At 36.8% G+C, this 25144-nt stretch overlaps 1 protein-coding gene across 1 annotated transcript; it reads left to right on the top strand.

The window, feature by feature from the left end:
* Window positions 1–4867: 4867 nt before the first annotated feature.
* Window positions 4868–24591, top strand: smarcd1 (SWI/SNF related, matrix associated, actin dependent regulator of chromatin, subfamily d, member 1). Its single transcript, XM_020920007.2, has 12 exons — window positions 4868–5098; window positions 7810–7985; window positions 10202–10244; window positions 10941–11063; window positions 12322–12444; window positions 12519–12635; window positions 14387–14650; window positions 15844–15941; window positions 16030–16165; window positions 18678–18800; window positions 19564–19665; window positions 22240–24591. The coding sequence occupies exons 1-12, from the start codon at window positions 4913–4915 to the stop codon at window positions 22291–22293; spliced, it is 1545 nt and encodes a 514-aa protein (XP_020775666.1). The 5' UTR covers window positions 4868–4912; the 3' UTR covers window positions 22294–24591.
* The last annotated feature ends 553 nt before the right edge of the window (window positions 24592–25144 follow it).

The raw sequence follows: 25144 nt of genomic DNA, 5'->3' as shown, positions 1-25144 counted from the left end.
AACAAAAAAAAGAAAAAAAAAAAACCTGACCAGGAAAGATGATGTATTTAAAGGTTTTATGTTATGTAAGTGAACTTTAAGCCATGTTATAATGTCGTTACCTCTTCCAAAACATAACAGGAGCTGTGTTTTGTTGCATTCACACATTTAAGTAATCATTATTATTATTATGTCTACATCTACAAAGCTCAAAATGCTGTGTTCCACCTTGTGATGTCATGAAGTGGGAGTCTTCTATCTTGTACCTTTAGTTCAGTATCTGCAATTTCAGGGCTGGAATCTTCTTTCTGTTTGACTGAAAAACAAAATATTCAGGATTTGTGTGTTAAACATGTGTGAATAAAACAAAACAAAACTCCACAAAACACTACTGGTTTAGTTCTGTTTTGAACCTGGTTTAGTCCTGGTTTAGTCCTGGTTTAGTCCTGGTTTAGTCCTGGTTTAGACCTGGTTTTAGACCTGGTTTAGTTCTGTTTTAGACCTGGTTTAGTTTAGAGTTTAGTCCTGGTTTAGACCCTGGTTTAGTTCTGTTTTAGACCTGGTTTAGTCCTGGTTTAGACCTGGTTTAGTCCTGTTTTAGACCTGGTTTAGTTCTGTTTTAGACCTGGTTTAGTCCTGGTTTAGTTCCTGTTTTCCTGTTTTAGACCTGGTTTTAGACCTGTTTAGTTTTTAGACCTGGTTTAGTCCTGGTTTAGACCTGGTTTAGTTTAGTTTAGACCTGTTTTCCTGGTTTAGACCTGTTTTAGTTCTGTTTTAGACCTGGTTTAGTTTAGACCTGTTTTAGTTTTCTGTTTTAGACCTAGACCTGGTTTAGTTTAGACCTGGTTTTAGACCTGTTTTAGACCTGGTTTAGTTTTCCTGTTTTAGTTTAGTTTCCTGTTTTAGACCTGGTTTAGTCCTGGTTTAGACCTGGTTTAGTTCTGTTTTAGACCTGGTTTAGTCCTGGTTTAGTTTTCCTGTTTTAGACCTGGTTTAGACCTGGTTTAGTCCTGTTTTAGACCTGGTTTAGTCCTGGTTTAGACCTGATTTAGTTCTGTTTTAGTCCTAGTTCAGTCCTGTTTTAGTCCTGGTTTAATCCTGGTTTAGTCTTGGTTCAGCGACACAAAAGTCCGGCATTGCAGTTTGAGTCACGAAAACGGGAAACAGCCGTTATCTGTTTTTTCCATTATTCATTTAAACCCAAAATCGAAAACTGAAAAAAAAAATATATATTTTGTTTGTTTGTTTGTTTGTTTGTTTTTTTGTTGTGTTTTTTTTTTTTTCTTATTTTTTTTTATTTTGAAAAACAAATGAACGAATGACACACAGATTTAATATGGGCCCTTTAATTATATTGCAATTTTAACTGACGGACCGTTAATGTAATAATGAAGCAAACTGACAATTTTATCCTTAAATTCCAAATGGCTGCTTACTTTTTCTTATAAAGACTTAAAATCACTTGCCTTTAGATCTGATGTTAGTTAATTATTGGAAATGTGTTATGGTCTCCTCCGCTCTATCACAGAATTTTGAATATTCTTGTTAAAGCATTTTAAAAAAGAGTCTATATATGTATTTTGTATACTGGTTTATTTTGTATGTGTGAAGCTGACTGCATCTCCTGGAGTTGGTTAACATGACGTGTCTCATTTGACTCACTGTAAATCTCCAGTGTAATTAAACATGCCGCCCATTAGTCATAGAGGAGAGTGTAACTAGTCTCCTCATGGTCCTTGAGTTATGTTTATCTGAAAAGGACTAACTTTGATGCTAACAAGTTTCATAGCAGTAACATTTTAAAAATATTTCAAATTTGGCTTGATTTTTGGTTGATTATGAGTTTGTGATTTCAGCGTTAACGCTCTGCAAGGAGGTAAACCTTGGCAAACTAGTCCCGGGTAACTGTGATGTTGTGGGAAAGTGTGTTAGACTAAATACTGAAAGATCTTGACAACTTCAACACCCCAAATCTTTTTATTGTGTTCTGATTTTCTTATATAAAAGCCAATTTTGTCAAAAGGTCTTTGGCTGGATTGTTTCCATAGCAACACCTGTCAGCTCGTCCTGTTGTGCCATTGATCTTTTGTGATTTTTGTGTCTGCATCTTCAGTTTTGTTTGGTGCTTTTGAAACCTGTATCATATTAAAATATGGAGTCAAGGGCCATTGGCTTGTGGAAAAACATGTGAACCTAAATACGAACCAACTCATGGGTTTCACAGTGAGGAGAAATCAGGACAGTTGCTATGGCAATTAACAATTAACAATAAAATATTCCATCCGAGGATACATAAAAAAATCACAAACCTTCACGACCCAAGTCAACAGACATTATTAGTAAATCACAAAATAAAGGTGGATTTGACCATTACTGAACATTAATGAGGATATTTTATTGTTGACTGAGTGATCGTGTCTCTCTGAACAATTAGTATAACTTAGGTTTTAAACAATAAAATACAGTAATTGAACCAGCACTAAAAGTATCCATAAGTCACCTGATTGGACATTAAATGTAGCCCATTTTGTTTTGTTTTTTTTGTTTGTTTTTTTTCAACATTCAATTAAACCAGCAATATTGGAACAAAATTGTCAAAAAAAAAAAAAATTACAAAAAGATTAGAAATTATACAAAACATGTCTTAACATTTCAACATTTTTAATGAGACAGGTGCGCGCAACACAAATATCATGTGTAGCATGCAGTCTGTTTTTGTGCTATGTCTTCCTTTTTTTGAGCACAGAAAATCCCAGTTCACACATATATGTAGTAGTGAAAGGAATAAGCATTGAAATACTGGGCCTTCTGAGGACAGAATATTCTGACAAAATGCTTATCCAGAATGACGATAAGGTCACAGATCCATGTATACAACTGTATATTGCAGACCTACATTCGGATTGAGACAAGGCAACCCAAAAAAAATCTCGTGCGACCCAGTCTTTGGAAAACAATGGCTTAAAGTCCTCAGAATGGTGCGTATGGCAAGAAACTGAAACACATGAATTGTAATGCTTTAGTAGACTAAAAAGCATATGTATGTTTTTCTTGTGTGTCACCTTTCATCCTTCATCATGTGCACCCAGCTAAGTCCCATAGTGGCTCATCATGTAACTTACTATTAAATGCATTTCATACAATAGCTGCAATGTAATTAAAATTGAATCAAAAGCATGGTTTAATTTAATTTGTCATAATTTAAAATTCTGATAACACCACTTAGACCTATAGAAAGGTGTTTTAAAATGCATTCAGCTCTAGTCTTGCTTTTTCTGTCTTCCTCTACCAATTTGTACTGCTCCTGGAGTGTTGAAAATGTGTTAAAATTGTCCTGATTTCAAACATAAATGTCAAATTTAACCACATATGAATACAATTTGATGTTGCAATTACAAAATTATTGTTCCAAAAATGTAATATGAAGTCTGAAACCTAGATCAAACTGAATCTAATCTTCTCAGGGGTTTCGGGTCTTGTTATAGGCGACATATGGAGGACTTTTAACTATTCAACTGATATAATATTTGATTTTGAATTGTTAATTGCTATGGAAACAGTCCTCATCTTTCATCATCTAAAACCAATGTAGCATATGCAAATCTGATTGCAAGCCTAATCTTTGTTTATATGTTGTAGTTGATATTAATTGGCTGGGAGTGCATGAACATCAAAGTTGTCCCATTCTAAAGTGTTTGATAGTGATGTCTGTCTACGGGACCCGGGGCTCTGCTGGTTTACCCTGCACTTCAGAGAATCAACACTCTCTTTGTATTTGTGCACGGAGGCTCATTATGGCTCATATCCAGAGGCCCGTGTGCATCGTTTTCAGTTCAAAGGGAAAAACAGCAGAGGGTATGTCAAGCGTGGATGGGTAACTTGTACATTGATTTATGTTGGTCGAAAATATCTCTATGATTTCAGCTCCCCCTCACTAAGCGGAGGAGGGCATGAGTAAAGTGAATATTCTGAATAATGTTAGTAAGTGAGAGTCTGTGCAAATGGCCCACTTGTGTTTGGTGTTTGAAAGCCCTCTGCCCACTGACTTGCCATCATGCTGCACTCTTTTCCATTAATACAATAGGCCATGAGACACCTGCATTGTCTAAAATTCTCACTCATAGACTCACAATAACCTGGATTGTATATTCAAAACATCAGGCATCAAAACATCAGGTTTAGTTTTATATTTATCATAAAATAAAGTGGCTGGTCAAAAATGATTGATTAAAGATTAAATATAGCTGTATTTATACTAGAAATCACATGAATCACTCATTTATGCCTCAGTGGTCTCTGCAAATGCATGATAAACATTAATTGTCGTTGATTTGTGTATTGTATGTTTTATTTCACTGTTCAGCACTTTGGTAAGCTTTGGCTGTTTTATATGTGCTTATACAAATAAATTAAATTTGATTTGATTTGATGCAGCAGCACGGAGCACGGAGTAAAAAAGAAGAAAAAAAAAGTATAAAGTATAAATAAAACATAAACAGGTCAAAAATAGCCTTTAATGATCCTTATTACCACTATAAATAAGTAAGTAATGTGTAATTATGCCTTTAAATGTCCCTTGGATATATATAAAATGATTTAATTAATTGGATATTTTATTTATAGGACCAAGTTCCATAAATATCCACTAGGTGTCACTGTAGGGATAGCAGTGCGTGGTGTTTTTTTTTTTTTGTTTTTTTTTTTTAATTCAACATGTTCAAATACGGGGACGTCGAAGACACACAGAATCACATAAATCACACATACGATACCTGGGGCGATATGAAATAATAAATAAATAAATTAAATTAAATAAATAAATTTAAAAAGCGTGCTGGAGGTGCTCTGTTCTCGCGGGTTTTCCCTCCTCAGATCTCGCGGTGTTTCAGTGCCTCCACAGGTCCATCAGCGCTAGCGACGCTCTGAGGAGGAGATGGCGGCTAGAGGGGGCTTTCAGTCGGCACCAACCGGAGGAGGCGGCGGTCCGATGGGTCCAGGGCCTCCAGTGCCGGGTGCTGGACCGGGCATGGGGCCGGGGACTCCCTCCGGACGGATGGGACCAGGCGGGCCGGCGCAGAACCACATGTACCGCTCTCCGATGCCTGGGCCTGGGTACCCGGTGAGACTCTCCATCTTTGCTCCTCGTTAGCTCCGCGCTAGAACAAAGCCTCCTGCCGCCGCTTTGTCAACAGCGCCAGATGTTTGTTACTGACACGAATGCAATCTGCGAGTTAAACCAATTAGAAAATCCTGTGAAAATGCATCTTACAATAAATGACGAGAGGATCTGGGATGAGCGACTCTTGAGTTAGTTTGTTGTTCGAAACTGCTAACACGCCTGCTAACTCTGCTAGTTCCCACGTTAGCCACTTAGCTTAGCATCCTATGGGAAACTGTGTATCTTCTCTTAGAATAAAGTTTGAATGTTTGATCATATTATCCGAAGATGGTAAGATGTTGGAGAAATTGGCGTGTATATAGTTTAAACTTTTGAATGTATCGATTTTCTCTGAGTCCTGTGCTCTGCTCGGATGAATGAACCACCGCTCCCACATCACATGAGTCCTAGTTTAGTTTGTGCGTCTCACCGATTTGTAAACAATACAAAAATACTCATGCCACATTGGTTTTTCATTTGTTACCAGCATAGCTTTTAGTACAATGTTTTTTTTTTAAATCACAAAGTTGAGCCTTTTTTTTTTGTAAACTATTGTACACTTAAATATTTTACTTAAACAAACTTTATTGCTCCACAAGGGAAGTTATTTATGTTTTGTTATAGGCTCTCTTTTTGTTGGGCACCTTACACATGAAGCATAGCCTATGTTTACAAACAGAGGTTTTAAGTACCTAAAATTAAACTTTGGACTGAATTTGATATAAGCTATATTAAATAAATCTCACAGGGTTTTGCATTTCATTTAGATCTTTTGCCATCTAGTCTATGTCTTCAGTCCATTACACTCACAACTTTTTTTATTTATACCTTTATAAACATTGCCACATTAATTCTTGAACCTTGACTCTGCTATTCAGCCCTGTCACTACTTTCTATCGCACTCCTCGTGTCTTCTATCTATTCACTAACTATGTGCTTTTGCTTTGAACCCATTCAAGCTCTGCTGCTGCTTAGCTACTGACAGCCTCCTGAGTGAAAAGAAACCGCATTATTCCACCACGTCCTTGAACGGCACTCTCGCAAGCCGCTTTTCACCGCAGTCAATGGCGCCGCGTTCCGTGAATACCGCCGAGCTCTAGTTGTTCTCACCGCGACCAAGGTTTTGCTGCTGTATGTTGTAAAGACTAAGTGATAAGCATGCCATTCCTTTTGTGCCTTCTGCGAGCGGTGTGCAAACCTTATATTCATCCTGCCTTTATTGACCACGCTTCTCTTGCCAGTCTCCTCTCCTCTGTGGATGTCTAGATTCTCGTACTGCAACAATCTCCCATTAGCAGGACTCTCAACAAAGCAAACAGGCTTATATTACCATTATTTTTATTTGTTGGTATCATGCAATCGGACACAAGGAGCCGTCTCTTTGAATTTCTTGCGCATGGACTGGTGAGTTGGTTAAGAAACTAGCGGGGACCTTATTTTATGACCAACTTGTTGCTTTTAGATGTTACGAGGTGGGTTGTAGATTTGGCATTGAAAATCGGTTGTTTTTGCTTTGAGTACAAGGTAAATATTGTTGTTATAGCACGCATACTCTTCCGACGTAATTGCGATTCTAGGTCAAATGCATGAATAATGGTGGAATTGTGTTGTGTCACGCTATGTCCCTGCTTTTCTGCTCAAGTGGATTCCTTTTGACCTTGTGAATTGTCGCTATCAAGAAATCTTGTGTATGTTTTGTCTTTATAGCAAGCTGAGTTGAGATTACCGTTCCAAAAGATGGTATAAAATTGCATTAAAAGCACCGTAACATTGTTTTAATTTTTAAAAACTGAATCCACATCGCAGTTTTAGCAGTTTCATTACAGCCAACATAATAACCGGCAGTTCGATTTCACGGCATTTTTGTCAGAAGTGATACTAAGCTGACACATTGTCAATGCCGATTTTTGGTTAAAGGACCTGGTCACCATAGCAACAGATCAGCCTTGTTTGATCTGCCTTTTTTCTGTCAAAAATTGAAAAGGGAAGATTTTTTGTCTAATACTTTGAATATTCCTATGATTTTGAGGGCTTTTGTTAATTTAAAGATTATAGTTTTTAAGGTTTAAATTGTCAATCGCTATGACGCTGGTTCTAATTTTTTATCTAAAACCTATGGTCATTCGGAGTTGGTGTGGCATAATACTCATTCAGATAATTAAAGGAACCCTTTCAGAACTGTTGTCAGAGGTTATTTTATAGTAGGGATGCATTGGTACTGATGATGGGATCTAATATCAGCGCTGAATCGAGTATTGGTTCCATGATATTGGGTCAGCTGATGTCGTGGTTGGACTCTTTACTGACTGATGTAGAATTAGGGCATCACATAATGTTTGAACTTTATTTCATAGAAAACTGTTCAGGAGTTACTTGCAGAATACACAACTTGCATAACACAATCAGATACATTTTGTAATACATTAACTTTGTTTGGAGAGAAAAAATACAATTTTTGATTCCTACACTGGTATATGTTAATTTCAGCAGATACTAAAACTCATAGTATCAGTATCGGCATCAGAACTGAAAAAGCTGGATCTGTGCACCCCTAATTTATAGCTGAAATTATGCAAGTTCACCACATTGTATTTGTTAAAATGTTAAGCGAGAAATGTTGTCATGAAGTACATTGACATAATAACGTTTCTTTTCTTGTATGCCATTTCCAGAGACCAGGCATGCCCCCTTCCAGCAGAATGACCCCACAGGGACCAGCCATGGGGCCTCCAGGATACGGGGGGAGCCCTGTGTCTCGGCCTGGGATGCCTGGAGTTATGGATCCCTCCCGCAAGAGACCTGCTCCCCAACAGATACAACAGGTGCAGCAGCAGAGCAGGAACCAGCAGTAAGTTTCCCTCCTATGCTTTTCCTCATGGAGACGTTATTACTTTGGAATGTTTCACAGTATGGTCGTAAACCTTTCTATCTTCATGAAGATCAAACAGGTCTAAGTTACAGGTCAGATCTGTGGAGAGGCAGCCCCACTCACAGTCACAATGCCTGTTTTTCAAGGTATTTTTGAGCAGTAACGCCACCTGTAATTGGAAAAAAAAATGTAGAGTTGAGCTGTTTAATGTCATACTGTGGAACTTTCCAGGCAGAGCAGCGACATATCCATAGAAACAAGCAGGTGATGGACCCCCAACCAAAAAGTTACATAGTGCACCTTTTAAATAATACAGAAACCTATTCATATGCAAGTCTGTAATGTCTGCTAAAACGTACAAGGAGGGCTCTGTGCTGTTACTGTAATTACTCTGTGTGGTTAGAAATGGTACAAACTGGATCAACCTGTTGCGGTCAAGTGCTTTTACACTTTAGTTGTAAGGCCTTGTCATCTAAAATATACCCAAACTAAAAATATGTCCGCTGTACTATTGTATTGTTAAAAAGGCTTGTCACCATAACAGACTTTGAAGCACGATATTTTGCTACAGAGAGATACTGCGATGATATCGAAACTACATTGATACAATAATGTAGGATAATCCCAGTAAACCAATTTTAAATAGACATTATTCATAAACGGCATGAGCTGCAACAAATAATAACAGGATAAAGCAAGACATTTTCAAATCTCTACAGCTCAATATTTTTCATGTTACAACAAAAATACCAAAAATCTCCCCAGTTTTGCAAAGAAACTGTACACACAATACATTTTGAGCCCCAAAGTATATTGTTCCAGCTTTCATATCAAGTTGATATAGTAATTATTGTGACAGGCTTTGTAAAATCATAAAGAACAATCATACTGTCAGTTAGGGCTGTGCAAATAAAATTTTAGTTAAGATGGATGTAATTTCTAATCGTCAATGATCAGCTTGGGTCTTTTTTGAATGGAGAGTTTACAGCCAATCCTCCGTCAGTAAAAGCAGAGTTCAGACTTTGGGGTAGAATATTTAAATAGGAATTATTAAGTCTCTTGTTTATCTTCAGCAAACTAATATTGCAAGCCTTGTTTATAAAATCACATTGAAAAACATGATCAGTGAATATCAGGAAGGAAAAAAGTGGTTATTTTTTTCATATCGTCCAACCCTAATCATAACTATGTATGTCATAATCATGATTGTGGGAAACATGGACCAGCGTGGGTAGAGTTTTTTGTTTTTCCTTGAGTGGTGCATAAAAGAGAAAGCCACAGTCTGTGTGAATGTTCATGTATGTTAGCTTCATAATCAATAACAATCATAATAAAGTGTGTCATAGTTATGATTAGGGCAATTTAAAACTATGACATAATATATATTGTAATTTGTCATCTTAAAGAGGAAATAAAGTGTCTTTGCTTGAGGATTTGTGAGGGAGAATAAGCACTTGTATCATTTATTTTAACTTTTTTAGTGTAATTTATTGATGTAGCCATTCTAATCGCAAATTAAAATGTCATTAGTAGCAAAGCCCTAACTAATAAAATTGTGAATAATGTCCTCATAGTTGCACCAAATTCCTCTCGGTCATTTCAGTCACAGCTTAAAGGGCCCATATTACACTTTTTTCTGATCTGTTATAGTGTTGTTTCCTCATCACAAACATTCCTGGAGTTGTTTTGTTTTATTCACAAATGTGCATCTTTAGGCTGAGTTCTTCTCTGAAACTGAAAACACTCTATTCCACCTTGTGATATCATGTGGCAATACAGGAAGTGCTCCACTGTGTTTTTTAAACCCGATACACCTTCACGAGAATCATTTGGATAATTTCAGACCTAGAATTGCCAATCTCTACTGAATAAAAGGTAAAGGGTAGCTGTTAACGTCTTAAACTACCACTTCATGACGTCACAAGGAGGAGCAGAGCATTTTGAGCTTGGAGATGTAGACTGGTCTGTTTTTGATGAGGTAACAATATTATAACATGTCTTAAAACTCACAAAACTCAATTTTACATCATGTAGGACCTGTCTAGATTTGAGATTTCCCCCTCATTGAGTTGATGTATTGTAGTTGTGCGTCGCTCTTAATGAAAATCCGATTCAGATTTTATGGACCATAATGATTTAATTTTCTTTCCAAATCAGCCTCAATTCATCTTTCTGTTGTTAATGTGTTTTTACAGCACAAAGAAGAAGAAGATGGCTGATAAAATTCTACCTCAGAGGGTGAGTCTTAAGAAAACAACGGGCACAGAAATCCATTATCTTTGGCCTTGAATTGTTTGGGGGAGGAAGTGCTCACGGCCTAAAAATACTTCTCAAAAGCTACAATAGATTAGTAGAAATCTCTTTTGGTATTTTGTGATTGAATTTTGTTAACGCGGGTCTGTGGTATGCAATCTACAATCTTCAAGTCAAACTGAACAGTATTGCAAATTGTGTGTTTCCAAATTGCAAGTAGCCAGTGTCTTTGCACCTTCATGACAAAAAAATATTTGTATTTGAGATTTGATATTCTGTTTAACTGAAACTTGTTGATATATTGATTGATTGATTGATTTTTCTCAAACCTGTTATTAATCAGTGTCGCTATGAGTTATTCCCTGTCAGTTAAAGGTACACTGTGTAATTTGTGGAGACTTGCAAGACAAATTACAGGTTAGTTTTGTGGAGAGGCGCCCCCACTCACAGCAAGAATGGATGTTTTTAAAGATATTTTTAGCACTAAATAACAGCTGTAGTTGAATAAATCCAAAACAGATTAGTTTAATGCCATACTGTGGAAATTTAAACCAAAACATTAACATTTCCAAACAGGTTGCGGACCCTCTCCTGAAAATTACACAGTGAACCTTTAAGTAAAAACACTAAAAATGTTCACCACAAAAAGGCAAAATGGTTAATGATAATTTGTTGTTTCAGATTAGGGAACTAGTCCCAGAGTCTCAGGCTTACATGGATCTGCTGGCGTTTGAGAGGAAGCTGGATCAGACCATCATGCGCAAAAGACTGGACATCCAGGAAGCTCTCAAGAGGCCCATCAAGGTAACACTTAGATTTAGACTTATCAGTTAAAGAGAGAAAGATGAGTGCTTAAGTGGGTCAGTCAAGTTTCAGGTCAAGTGCTCATCGGGATCACAGTGGAAAAACTACACTTACATGCATTACTTGCATTAAAAAGTTCTTTAATATATAAAACTGGGCTAGCCTCTGCGTTTGGCCTTCTTCAGGGCATACGCTATACATAAAGGACTTAGTGTAGTTGCAGTGCCTTTTTAAAAAAAATAATCGTTAAGTTTATTTATTTATTTTGCACATGACAATAAAAAAGAAATACACTAGATAAAAAGTAGGTGCCGGAAGAGGCAAAAAACCCAATAGGGCTTATATTAAAGCCTCCACCTTATGAACACATTAAAAATTTTGCATTATCATTGTGCATAAAAATATATATATAGAAAAATGACATTTAAACAACCATGGATTAAATTCTTTTGATTCAAACATGGATTAAAACACAATGAAACATTCATAATTGAAAGATTATCAAACATTAGCATGAAATATCAAACATTTCCTCTTTTTAAACAACACCTCTGAACTGCCATCACTAACCAGATGTGAAAACTGGCTCCAGAATTTCCAGATTTCCAAAGTTTACAACTGAAGACCAAGTTAGTTTACCTGCTTTACATGTTTCAGATTCTTCCTGTAGTCTTTCTCCGTGTCATGTGATTGTGTAGTGACATGTCTTGCAGTTCACTTGCATGGTTTTATTGCAAAGGAAGGATACCTTACACCCCCCTACGTCTCCTGTTGAAACATGTACAGCAAGTAAACAGACTCCTCTCTGACAAAAGAAGTGTTAGTTGTACATAGACATTGTTAATTAATCCACCCAGGAAATATAAAATGATTATTTAAATTATTCATATTTTACAACACCTTTTGGTACAATAACATTAGTAGAACATCATACACTGTACTGACTCATTGAACTCTGGCTTGTTACATTGGTACATTTTTTTCTCATGAAATCATCAAGCACAATTTTTTTTTAACCTCAGACTGAGAGGAGAATTAAATACTCTACATTACATTGATTTGCTTTTTAACTAAAAAAGAAAATTTTCATAATTAATATTGAATAAATAATTAAAATGAATACAAATAAAGATAATAAAATAGCTTTTAATTACTGAGAGTGAATAATTTTGAGTGTATACCTGTGCAATTATGCTTTCTTTTTCCCAATAGTTTTTGGTATAACAATTGCTAATGATTTATTCTATGCCTGTTTCAGCAAAAAAGAAAGCTTAGGATCTTCATATCCAACACCTTCAACCCGGCCAAACCTGACGCTGAGGACGGAGAAGGCACTGTTGCCTCCTGGGAGCTGCGAGTTGAGGGACGTCTGCTCGAAGATGTAAGCGAACGAGCCGTCATCGCCAGCGTGTGACTTACTTCAATACCTGAAATGCCTTTTATCTTGTTTTGCAGTCTGCTGTGTCCAAGTACGAGGCCACCAAACAGAAGAGAAAGTTCTCTTCTTTTTTCAAGTCTCTGGTGATCGAGTTGGACAAGGATCTGTACGGTCCAGACAATCACCTCGTGGAAGTAAGTTCATCAGATTTAATTAACTTTTGTATTGATTGATAATGTAATAACTTCGCTTCCTGTGTTCCTTTTTAATTGGTTTGTTTACCAGACCTTGATGAAAACAGTGGCAACGCGCTGAATGTGAATAAGGCTATTTTGTTTAAAGATTTATTTGTTAAAGCTCCAGTTAGGGCAGCGGGCAGATGTTCAGACGTCGTCATAGCAACAAAATGAAAATAAATGAGGGAATTATGCAGCATGTTTATGATTATTCAGGCTGGTAGTGAAATTTTTTATGGAAGTATTTTGTTTATGCTACAAAAAATAACTACACTGTTGTAACTGGAGACATTATGAAGGACAGAATGAAGGAGTGTTCAGGGCATCATGAAACTAGAACAACCTTAAATTCCTCTCCCTCACAAATTTTGCGCTGAAATTGAATTTTAATAGTTTTATTGGTCTTCTGTCTAGTTATCTGGTATTGTAATTAATTTGGCTCTATAAACGATTAGACAAGGAGCCATTTTCATTCTTGATATTAAATGAAAACTCTGTGAATACACTTACACTAAAATGAGTAATGGCTTCCTATTTATAGCTTTTGGTTAAATTGGTGTAAAATATATTAATAGTTATGCAGCTCTAGGGGGCTTTTTGGTTAAATATTTGTCATGTATTCGGGATCAACATTTAAGTAATCTCCACTTTTATAGTGCCTCAGGTTTTACTGTTGCAATGTTTGGTGTAAAAAATGCTTATTGTTATCCCTATCTAGTCTTATGAAGTTGTGGTGTTGTCTTAAAGATACAGCATGTAATGTTTTAGCTACAAAATAGGCAAAAATTAAAGTATGCTTTTAACTCCATTTCCATCCGGTCATGCAGGTGATGTGCCACCTCCACACAATGACATACTCTACCTTTTTTAAGTTATGATCTTGCTTTTAGATTGAAATTGGTATCTTTACTCTGTGATTACTGACCCAAAATGCCCAGTAGGGTTGGGACAAGTCTGTTTTGTCATAATTTGGCTCTTATTTTGATGCATGGGTCACAATTTGATTCGATTTTTTACTATACTTTTTCCTTTTTATTATTTGGTAAATAAAACTGAACTTTTCAATGAAACATTAACCTTTAGCATGAATGTAGTCTATATGTGATAACCCTTGAGTTAATTCTGTTTAGTTTAATGATTTATCCTACATCTTTTGTATTTTTGATAATTGAAAAAAACAAAACAATGCTCTGTCTCATCAGGAGCATGTGGTTTATATCAATGTTTCCCCTTTTTTTCTGGGGACCCATATTTTAAAAATCACAAACCTTTGTGACCCAAGTCAATAGACATTATTCGGAAATCACAAAATAAAAGTGGATTTTGACCATTAATGAGGATATTTTATTGCTAACTGAGTGATCGTGTCTCTGAACAATTAGTATTACTCAAGTTTTAAACAATGAAAAACAGCAATTGAACAAACTATAAAAGGATCCATAAGTTGCCTATTTGGACATTAAATGTAGCCCATTTCTTTTTAACATTTGAAAACCATTTCACCATTTGAACCGGCAATATTGGAACAAACTAGTCACTAAAATAATTACAAAAAGATTAGAAATTATACAAAACATTTTTCAACCTACATGCAGATCGTGACAAGGCAACCTAAAAAAAATCTTTTGCAACCCACCCTTTGGGGAAACAATCGTTTATATTATGCTACTTATAGACTAATAAAACAAAAAATGTCCCTTTCTTCTCAGTGGCACAGGACGGCCACCACCCAGGAGACAGATGGTTTCCAGGTGAAGCGTCCTGGAGATGTGGGCGTGCGCTGTACTGTGCTGCTCATGTTGGACTATCAGCCCCCTCAGTTCAAACTGGACCCCCGCCTGGCCCGTATGCTGGGCATCCACACCCAGACTAGACCCGTCATCATCCAGGCTCTGTGGCAGTACGTCAAGACCCACAAGCTACAGGACCCCCACGAGAGGGAGTTCATCAACTGTGACAAGTATCTGCAGCAGGTCAGTTGTCAGTCATTTTGTTTCAGATTTCAAATTGTATTATACTGACTTTCTGAAGGTTCATTGTGTAACTTTTCTGGTGGAGGGTCCTGTAAAACTGCAGCACCACTCTGCACAATGCCATTTTGTGTGCACAGAAATTGGAGTTGACTTTAGCTCATAGTCATGCATACATTACTTTACATCTGGATTACCAAAAACTGCAAAGTCAGACAAAGTATTTTTACATATTAATTTAAGTTAAAGGTTACAACAATCCTTCCCATTACCATGTGTACATTTTCCGTTAAATATACTTAGTACAGCTAATCCCAACTGCCATCCAAATCCTCGCTCTGATGTTGAACACTTGCGTTCCTTTCTCCTTGTTTGGGGAGAGCTGTGTCCTGGTAAATGTCTGAACTATTTGCCAACATAAACAGACAAAATGAATACTGACGATTAATTCAAATAGCACCACAATAAATAGTATGTTTTATGTCACAAAGTCATAACTACTGGAAATACTGAAAAAAGGAATTGCTTCCTGACTTCCTAATCTGCAAAAAAATTGACTCTTGAGAGCTTGAAGCCATGTTAAAATGTAAAAAATAATTTTAAAAGTACCTGGAAAGTTTTATTTCATTTGCATGTTTGAGTAATCCTGCATTACTCTGTATCTCCAAAGCTCAAAATGATCTTTTCCACTTTGTGATGTCATGTAGTGGTAGCCTTTGTAATCCCTTAGTTGTCCAAGTAGGAACCATAACAAACAAATTCAGTTCTGTCACGTGACAAGTTTTGTCCAGTTGACACAGCTGATTTTTTTTTACTCATGTAGAGATAGTTTTAAAGTTGACAGATACTTTTTACCTTTATAGTCCAGCAGAGTGGGAAATTCCAGGGCTGAAATCATCCAAATGATTCAAGTGAAGGTGTATGGAGTTTCAAAACACAGTGGAGCACTTCCTGTATTACCGCATGACATCACAAGGTGGAACAGAGCATTTTCTGTTTGAGAGAAGAACTCAGCCTAAATAAGCAGGGTGGTAAATGTGTGTCAATGAAGCAAAACAAAACTCCAAGTCTGTTAACATACAACAGATCAGAAAATGGCGTAATATGGGCTCTTTAATACTACTACTGCCATTTCTGTTTCTACTACTGCAATAATTACTACTATTACTGATACTAATACTGTTACTACTTTCCAGATATTTGAAACTCAGCGGATGAAGTTCTCAGAGATCCCACAGCGCCTGCATGCCCTCCTCATGCCCCCAGAACCAATCATCATCAATCATGTGATCAGGTGACCTTGTCCGCCCATTCACTTAATTCTGCTCCCATTTTAAATACGCACTCTAAATGAACTCTTATATCTCTCCTCTCTTTTATAGTGTCGACCCAAATGACCAGAAGAAGACGGCGTGCTATGACATTGACGTGGAGGTGGACGACACGCTCAAGACTCAGATGAACTCTTTCCTGTTGTCCACGGCCAGTCAGCAGGAGATCGCTGGGCTCGATAATAAGGTGAACTTGTAATGTCAATCATTTGTGTGAATTTGTAAAACGAGCCTCATGAGCTTTTTGCAATATATGACCTTTTTCTGCATTTTGATAAAGGTGAACTGTGCAACTTGCTTTTCATGGGGAAGTTGTTGCTTTGCCTGAAATGTTCCAAAGTATTGCATCAAACTTTTAAACTTCTTATTTAACTACAGGGGATGTTACTGTCTTGAAAAACATGCATTCATACTGAGAGCAGGGTCACTTCTCCACAGATCAGACCTGTAAATTGGACCAGTAGTGTCACCTGCTTGACTCCATGGAGAAGAGACGATGACCTTCCATCAAAAAAGTTACACAGTGTACCTTTTTAATGTTAGTAAGCAAAGACAAGAATCCAGACTTATTAGTTGAGATGTACATACAAACCCCAGGGATCATCAAACTAAGGCCCGGGATCTGACTCCGGCCCTCCATTGCCCTTTGACCGGCCCCTCTGCCCTCACCACTTGAACTGGCCCTACAAGACAATCCTCAAAAGTTGTCATGGGCTATTTATTTTTTTAATAACTTTTTGACAAATAACATGTCTGCATCTTGTATTTTGTTGCTTTTTTCTATTAAAAATTATGAAGCATTTATATTTAAATAATTATATGACATATTTACATTTACTGCTGAATTTTCGTCACCTGACAAGCTCGAGATCAACAGTGAGAGTCAACACACACGCAGAGTTCTGTAGAGCAGTTAAGGCCAGCAAAATGACTCATGTTAAAGTACAAAAAGTTGACAGAGTGCAAAGTTTTCAAAGAACCGAGAACAACCGATTTTTTATTTTATTTTTTTTCTCAGTGTAAGGGCCGTGCAGTTTGATATGTAAAGAAAGTGTGGCGGTTTTCAACTAATATAATCTGCGTTGTCAGGGTCATACAATTCTGTTATACGGCCCCCATCACAGTCAGGAGCGATAATGTGGACCCCAGAGAAAAACGTTTGGTGACCCCTGCTATAAACCATGCTATGGCAAATATCAGTCAATACTAGAGCAAAGGGCACGTATCAAACCAGGTCTATGCTGGTACTAAACCCGAAACTAAACTTGAATCAGACCAGGGCCAAATCAAGGCTACACAAAGACTACATTGGACTTAAACCAGAGCAAATCAAGTGTGAACCCACCGTCAAAGAACATAATCATTCACGACAAACTGATAATAGAAAAAACATCTTCAAATATCTGTTGGGTCACATTTAATAAAAGCTCAAATATTCTGGTATAACATTTATTCTTATTATCCAAACCCTGAGACTGGAACCAGTACCAGTATCTCTGGGTTAGGTTAATTTGCCACTTTGTAGTTTAAAAAAAAAAAAAAAAAAAACATGTGAGAAAAGCTCAGTGTGCACCATGAGACTTGAGAAAAATAGGTGAATCCCTGCTTCTCTACATAAGTTATGGAAAGAATTGGTCTTTGCTCTCCAGTTTAAATATGTTTTAATTAAGAAAACCTCTTTGTACCGCACTTAAATTTGATCTCCATTATCTGTGTAACCTCCGCTATTCTTTCTGGAGTCATTTTTCTGGCAGTAGAGTCCATTTGGCACTCAAACTTTTCTGGCGTCATCCAAATTTTAATCCGCTCTCACAAAACCATCAGCTGCACTCCTGAATACCATCTTTGTTAATAAGGCCATTCAGATGTCCATTAAAAGACAATTATGTAATAACTGTTGACTACAATTATTCTTTTATTCAATATGGTGGTCTTATAAAAACTGCAATCCAACCAGGAAGCTTTCCAGTGATGTTATGCATGTTCCATTAGGCAAATCTGTTTCTGGCAATTCCCAATTTAATTTGTTTTATATTAAGTAAAATGCGCACTGTGATAAAATTGTGGCTGTATAAAGATGAAACGAATCTCAAATAATTGTTCTCACTGGGGCTCCACGATATCGAATTATAATCTACGTTTGAGTTGGAGCAATGATCAAACCACAAAGACGGCAATTATTTAGTCATAGAATGTCCTCTACAAAAAAAAAAATGAAATCTGCTTGTATCTGTTGTTTAGAACTCTACAAACATCCTGAAATTCTTGGATTCTTGTATTAGTTTCATATCCGTTTATAATTATTAATCCTCTTGGACGAGTTTACAATGTGCACTCTGAAGAGAATCACACTTTGTAAGCATAAAGTGCAAATATAATGACAATTGCAAGACATTTATTTATTAAATTAGCAATATGTTGTTTTTTTTAATGATTTGTCTTGGTTTCATATCTGTTTATAATATTAATGCTCCTGGACTAGTTTACAATGTGCACTCTGAACAGAATCACCCTTTTTAAACATAAAATGCAAATACAGTACTTAACTTTGCAATATTTAACAGAAAATTGGCTACAGGTTTTGTTGTTTTCTTTTTTCATAATAATGCAGCCCTAAATCTCACTTCTCTATTCTGTTATTTCAGTGATTAAAAATGCAAGATTGACATTAACAAAATTGTTTTATAAATTTGTCTTAGATCCACGAGACGATTGAGACTATAAACCAGCTGAAGACGCAGAGGGAGTTCATGCTGAGTTTTGCTCGAGATCCTCAGGGCTTCATCAACGACTGGCTGCAGTCCCAGTGCAGAGACCTCAAGGTGAGTGTTGTACTGCAGTGTGGGAGCCGGGCGAACCGCTAGGGGCTTCAGTGGGACTAAATACATACACATTTATATAAACATGTGGATGCAATAGTAGTAGTCTTGTGAAAGTGAAGTAGTTAAAACTTGTATTATCATCTGCATAAGCAAAATGAAGCGTGATATATTGCTACCCAAATATAATGTGATATTGCAATAAAGTTCTCCATTGGAAGTAGAATATCATTTTTGCTTTGTTTTGGTCTTGGTTTAGTTTTTACTTTGACACATTTGACTTTTAAATCAAGACTACTGAGCTCAAAAAGTATATAAAAATACTACAATATGATGATGGGTTTTTTTTCTCAGCCGTAAACCAAATAAAGCCGTCTATGGAGGATACAGAAATCCAAATTTGAAAGCTTTGAATTTGGAATTGGGAACATTGTGATTCATTTTACAAAACACTATTTGAAAAGTCTGTATAGTTAAAAAATGCAGCCCATAAAATCTAGCCCTGCTGTGACTGTTATCTAGTTAAAGGTAAATGAAGCAGTGCTAAGAAAAGTCAGAGCCTGAGAATGAGTTGGATTTATTTTGGTATGTAAGGAATTATGTTTGGAAGAAGAGCTGTGTCATAGTGACTTGTCCAAACTTAAAAGACTGACTTTATTCATGTTGTTCATTTCCTGGATTAATATATTTCAGATATTATCTTTATGAAAACACTTTTGTATATAAAAAAAAACTGTATATTACATATTTTCCCTTTTTTCTCTAGACCATGACTGATGTGGTGGGAAACCCCGAAGAGGAGAGAAGAGCAGAGTTTTACTACCAGCCCTGGGCTCAGGAAGCTGTTTGCCGCTACTTTTACTCCAAGGTAAATTACAAGATAATCTACTAAAATAAAGTGGAGATTAGGGATGCACTGATCTGATCCTGGTGTCGGATATCAGCGCAGATGTTGAAAAATTTGCTGGATCGGCTATCTGCTTCCAAATATCAGATCAGCAGATATCCTTGTTGGACTTGTGAATTGAGTTGCGTATTAAGATTTTTACTGGTTGTAGTTGGCCCAAAAAATCTCAATGTTTGAAGTTTTATTTATACAAAGTTGTTCTGTGGTTACTTCAGAGATGAATTGGTGCATCTCTAGCGGAGATTCAGATATGCCATTCTCCTTTTAGTGCTAAAATTGCCTTCTAACTAGTATCAAATTCATGAAACTAAATAAACTGAATGTACAGATTTATTAAAACAAAAATATTAGAATATATTAAAAATTGTGCAACAAAGTTACCCCAAGCAACTTTTCAAGTAACTGTAAGGGTTTTCTTGCTCACACATTCAGTTAATTGTTATGAAACTATTTTATTGTTCAGTATTTGTTTCTGAAAATGTGTTGAGTAAACCTTTGTAACTTGTGCGAGTATAAACTTTTAATGAGCCTAAACCTAATTTTGTAAATTCCTCTTGAATCTTTTGGTGAGACTATTTGCTGCCATAGAAACCTTTTTACATGTACCCAACACCAGCCAAGGCAGCAGGGGAAATCTGATGCCATGAATGAGAATTTGTACGTTGAATGTATTCACTAGCAAGGACGACAATCCTCAGAATGAAAAAATATCCATCTATAATATAAAAAGCAGGATGATATTGCAAAAAAGAGATTTATTTCATGAACATAAAAACGACAGACCTTTTATCAGTGTCATTTAAAGGGCCAGTACCTGATTTTCCCATATATTTGAGCAAAATGTATCTTGCCCTCTTTAGATAAATTGTATAAGCAGCTCTTGAGGTCAAAATAAGACTGTCTGACTATCTAATTAGAAAGCGTTTTAATGTTCAGTAATCAGGAAGAGTGTATTACCATGCTAGTTATTAGATGTAGAATCATGGTAAACCTGAGGACTGGTCTCAAAGCTGTGAAAAACGCTCATAAACCCATCATGGTGAATATTTAGGATGCTCAAAATGCACAGGGTATGTAAGGAAAAACTTTGGACCACTGCAAACTGTTTTAAATGAACTAGTTCTGTTTTTCATTTTAAGACAACAACAGGGTAGCTGTGGGGTCTTAAAAGTCTTAAAAAGGTCTTCAATTTCATGTTCCTAAAGTAAGGCCTTAAAAAGTTAAATTATGTTGTCCAAGTCTTATTTTTCTCACAAAGGTGTCAAATTTCATTAGCATATTGTTTTGTATACTCAACTGCAGTGCAAAGTTAAATGGAGGGAGGGGGGAAAAAAACAACAATGTGAAATCATGTGCATTAACGTCTAATTTGGAGTATGCACAAAATACTTCGGTTTCTGGCACCAACGGCAATGAGTAAACAATCAGTACAGCAGAGGAAGACGTTGCATGGATCATGGGGAAGTGTAGGTTTAATCCACAGTGGCTCTTAGATTCTAGATATAGTAGTTGGTTGGTCATTATTAGAACTGGATCTGGTGTTTGTCGCTCGCATAATTGGTGCGATGTTGGTCTTAATTTTCATTTAAAGGTTGTATAGAGGATTTTTTAAAGGAAGAGAAATACAGCGACAGTCCTTTTTCAAATGTTGTGCATGCGTGACACCACCTTCCTCCTCCACAGCTCCCTCAGTAGAAACACCTCCTCCCGCCTCCTTACTCCAGAAATCACGCTTGTTTACAGCCAGTGCACGTTCAGAATTACTGTTGAAGTGATCTGTTTAGAAATAATTTATCGACCGACGCGTCAGTTTTTAGACCCTTTGTCTGCTTCAGTCGCGCCATCGCTGGAAGGAATCTCCAAGAATCACCTCAGTTTGTCTTTGCGCCTTTTCCCCTTCTCTTCTTCTTTGAGGGACCTCATAATCAGACTTTCTTTTGCGGCGAACTGGTCATGGATTCTCGTCCGCCATCGCAACAAACTTTGTGCAAACTGCGAGGAAGCTACAGTTTGAAAAAGCCTCTAAGAACCGCTGCATAAACCACGTAATCCCCATGTGCCTGCGAGTCATTTACACTAAAAATGTAGGGAGTTTGATTGACAGCCTAACAGCCAATAGAAAATGAGGTAGCCTTGTTTTCTATTGGCTGATGTCCACAGTTGATAGATTTTCTTTTTTTTTTTCTTTGGTCATTATATTTACAAGGCTGCTGCATCTCTGTAATGGTATTTTAAACTTTCATCGACAATTTGAAACAAAAAAAATAAAAATAAAATCCTCCATACAACCTTTAAGTGGTCTTAAAAAGGTCTTAAAGTCTTAAATTTGGGATAGTCAAACCTGGGGATACTCTGAACAAAAATCTTGCACAGCACCTTTTTAAACACTCAAAGAATAGTTAAATCTTCCTCCAAAACCGTAACTCTACTCCAAACCACACTGACACAGGACCGGCTGTGGACCTCTCTATTAAAATCACCCAGTCCTAATAAGGTAAGCTTCAAAAATAACATTGCCGATTTTTGTTTTTATAGGTCCAGCAGAGGAGACAGGAGCTGGAGCAGGCACTTGGCATCAGGAACACTTAGAGAAATCTCCACACAAAGATGGCGTTTCCAGACGATTCGAGTACAGCCAATGGGGGAATGAACTTCGATTAGACACTAGTTTGTTCATGTTAATTGATTTGAATGTTTTGGTTGTCATTCTATCTTAAAGGCGTATTCCCCGCTAGATTTCAACACATGTAATTCGTTTGCATGTTGTAGCCTTAACCCGGAAGCATTCCTTTATAATTGTGATATGTTGGGACAAAGTGTATAGAAATTACAAGGGCCTATATTACACTATTTTCTGATCTATGTTATAATGTTGTGTCCTCATCACAAACAGACCTGGGGTTTTGTTTCGTTTTATTCACACGTTTAACTCTGCATATTTAGGCTGAGTTCTGCTCTCAAGCGGAAAACACTCTGCTCCACTGTGTTTTTATGCTTTTATAAACCTTCGCTGGAATCATTTGGATAATTTCAGACCTGGAATTGCCGTCTCTACCATAGAACTGTAATAAAATCTGGAAGATGAATCCAAGATGGCACGGTATTGTTTTCAGTGGTCTGTGCTCAATGGCGTTTGGGCGCAAAACAAAATTTTCACTTCCACATTTACGTGCGTGGAGCTTTTGGACCAATCAGAGCGAGAGTTGCTAGAGCGGGCTGAGAGTGAGGCTTGCAAAGGTAACTTTTAGGCGCTTTGAGGATTTAAAAATGTATTTAAGTTTACATTGTGAAAATAGAAAAGAATCCCTACAAAATCCAACCTTTGTGAAAGTTGTCGAGGCTATGTTAGCTGAACATGGGCAGTTTGAATTCCCAAAAAATGCATTGTGCTTCTATGGGAGAATTTTTTTTTTTCCGGGCCAGGAGCTGCAGTACCTGAAGCGGCCACTAGTCAGTCTCAAACTGGAACAGAGGGGGAGTGCCTTATTCAGTTTTTATTATAGATCCATGGTCTCTATGAACAAAAGGTAAAAAGTTAGCCTGATTCATCGTCAGGTTTCACTTCATAGAAACCGTTTGACTACGCAGCGTTAGAATTCGTTCACTCGATGGTAGATGGATACTTTTTTTTTTTCATTTGACCAATCGCTGCTATTTGGTCTTGACGTATGTAATGCACCGCTGACGGGGCTAACTGTTATATTAAGCTTTTCCCAAATCCCATAGGAAGAAGGGCAATAACATCTTCAGTGAAATTTACCAAACATTCTCTTTGTTCTGGCTTTAAATCCTCGATCTCTGGAATCGTTGTCAACACAGAATGTATGACTCTTCACTGATTGGTTGGTGGCCGAACTCGCACTTCGGGAGTTCTTGCAAACCGTCCATTGTATTCTGATTCCTGAACTAGAGAAATTAAATTGAGCGGAGGTACTAGGTGGCGCCAGTCTGACTTGTAAAAAGTAGCTGTTGACTTAAACTACCACTTCATGACATCACAAGGTGGAACAGAGCATTTTGAGCTTTGGAAATGTAGACCAACTTGTAAAGAGTTACTCAAACATGTGTGAATGAAACAAAACACAACTCCAGGTCTGTTTTTGGTGAGGTAACATTATAACATGAGACAATTTGTATAATGTAGAACCTTTAAAGTAATTTGAACAAAACTATTACAACATTGCCCTTAAAATGTATTGTGATTGGTTAAAATGTGTAGTTATTACAAATGAATCCGCTATTTTAAAAAGCAAATTATTCATAGTAGTGCCATTTTGTATTTTTTGTACTTTTGCGTTTAGAAGAAAAAAAAAAAAAAAACTTAACTAAGATGTCAGTCTTGTTGGTTAGTACAGATTATAAAGGAAGTAGTAGTAGTTTCGAGTACCTCTCTAGTCTTTACTATATAGTTTTGTAAATACTGCAACTGCGAAACATGAAGGTGGACGTGAAGTGATTTGTATCTTGTTTTTTTTTTCCTTCGCTTTTGCTTATTTTAGTATTCAGTATTTATAATTTTCAACCAATTTTGAGCACACTGAACTAGCTACGTTTTAAAGAACTGATTTTCACTGCAGGGAAAGCTAGCAAACTGCAAAGAGTGAAGTAGTTTTAAGCAGTAAAAGCCATATATACGAGCTGCTTCACATCATCACTGACTGACTTTTGTTATTTACAGCCTCTTTATTTAATGTTAAGATATCAACTGTACTTCTTTCTTTGTGCTTTGAGTTATGAATACACTAACACGGTAAAGGGGGAGCTTTTAGGAGCGAGTAGTCAACGCTGGGGCTCTGTGGTGGTATTTAAAGTGATCTGCAGACTTTTTCATGGACCAAACCTATTTTTCTGTATGTTATGTTATAAATAAAGGATATGTAAAAGTAATATATGCGATTTCTGGTTCTTATCTTTTTATTTTGTCGTATAATTATCTCGTTTTGGATTCGTATTTCAAATGGAAGCTTATGAGGGGGCAGATGGATGTTTTCAATAAGGCTGCCCGTCTTTTTCTTTCAAGTATTTTAAAGGGAAAGCTAATTAGCAGTAGTGCCCCGAAGATGTGGTTTCAAAGTTGTCGGATCCTGTTATCCATCTATGTAGCAGAAAGAAAATGATGGAATTAATTTGCACAGTGCGTATTTTATCATATTTCTACATTCATTTTATTTTATATGTTACTGATGTGCCGAGGATAAGTGACCAGATGTACCTATTTACCCGGGACAGTCCCAGTTTTGAGCCCTGTGTCCCCTGTACCAGCAGATTTATTCCAGTTTTATACAGAAATGTCCCTATTTTTGACCAATTTGATACCTGCCAGTAGTAAGAGAGACATAAATCGTTGTTTGTTTAGGTAAAATACAGAAAAGCCGCTTAAAAATGACCAAAACACAAAGAAAATGCGACTATTCTGCGTCACATGTTAGTCATGAATGGG

This window comes from Boleophthalmus pectinirostris, unplaced genomic scaffold (genome assembly GCF_026225935.1).
Source record: "Boleophthalmus pectinirostris isolate CB_2022bp ecotype Guang Dong unplaced genomic scaffold, ASM2622593v1 HiC_scaffold_3, whole genome shotgun sequence".
NCBI lineage: Eukaryota > Metazoa > Chordata > Actinopteri > Gobiiformes > Gobiidae > Boleophthalmus > Boleophthalmus pectinirostris.
This window is presented reverse-complemented; position numbering and strand designations above follow the sequence as displayed.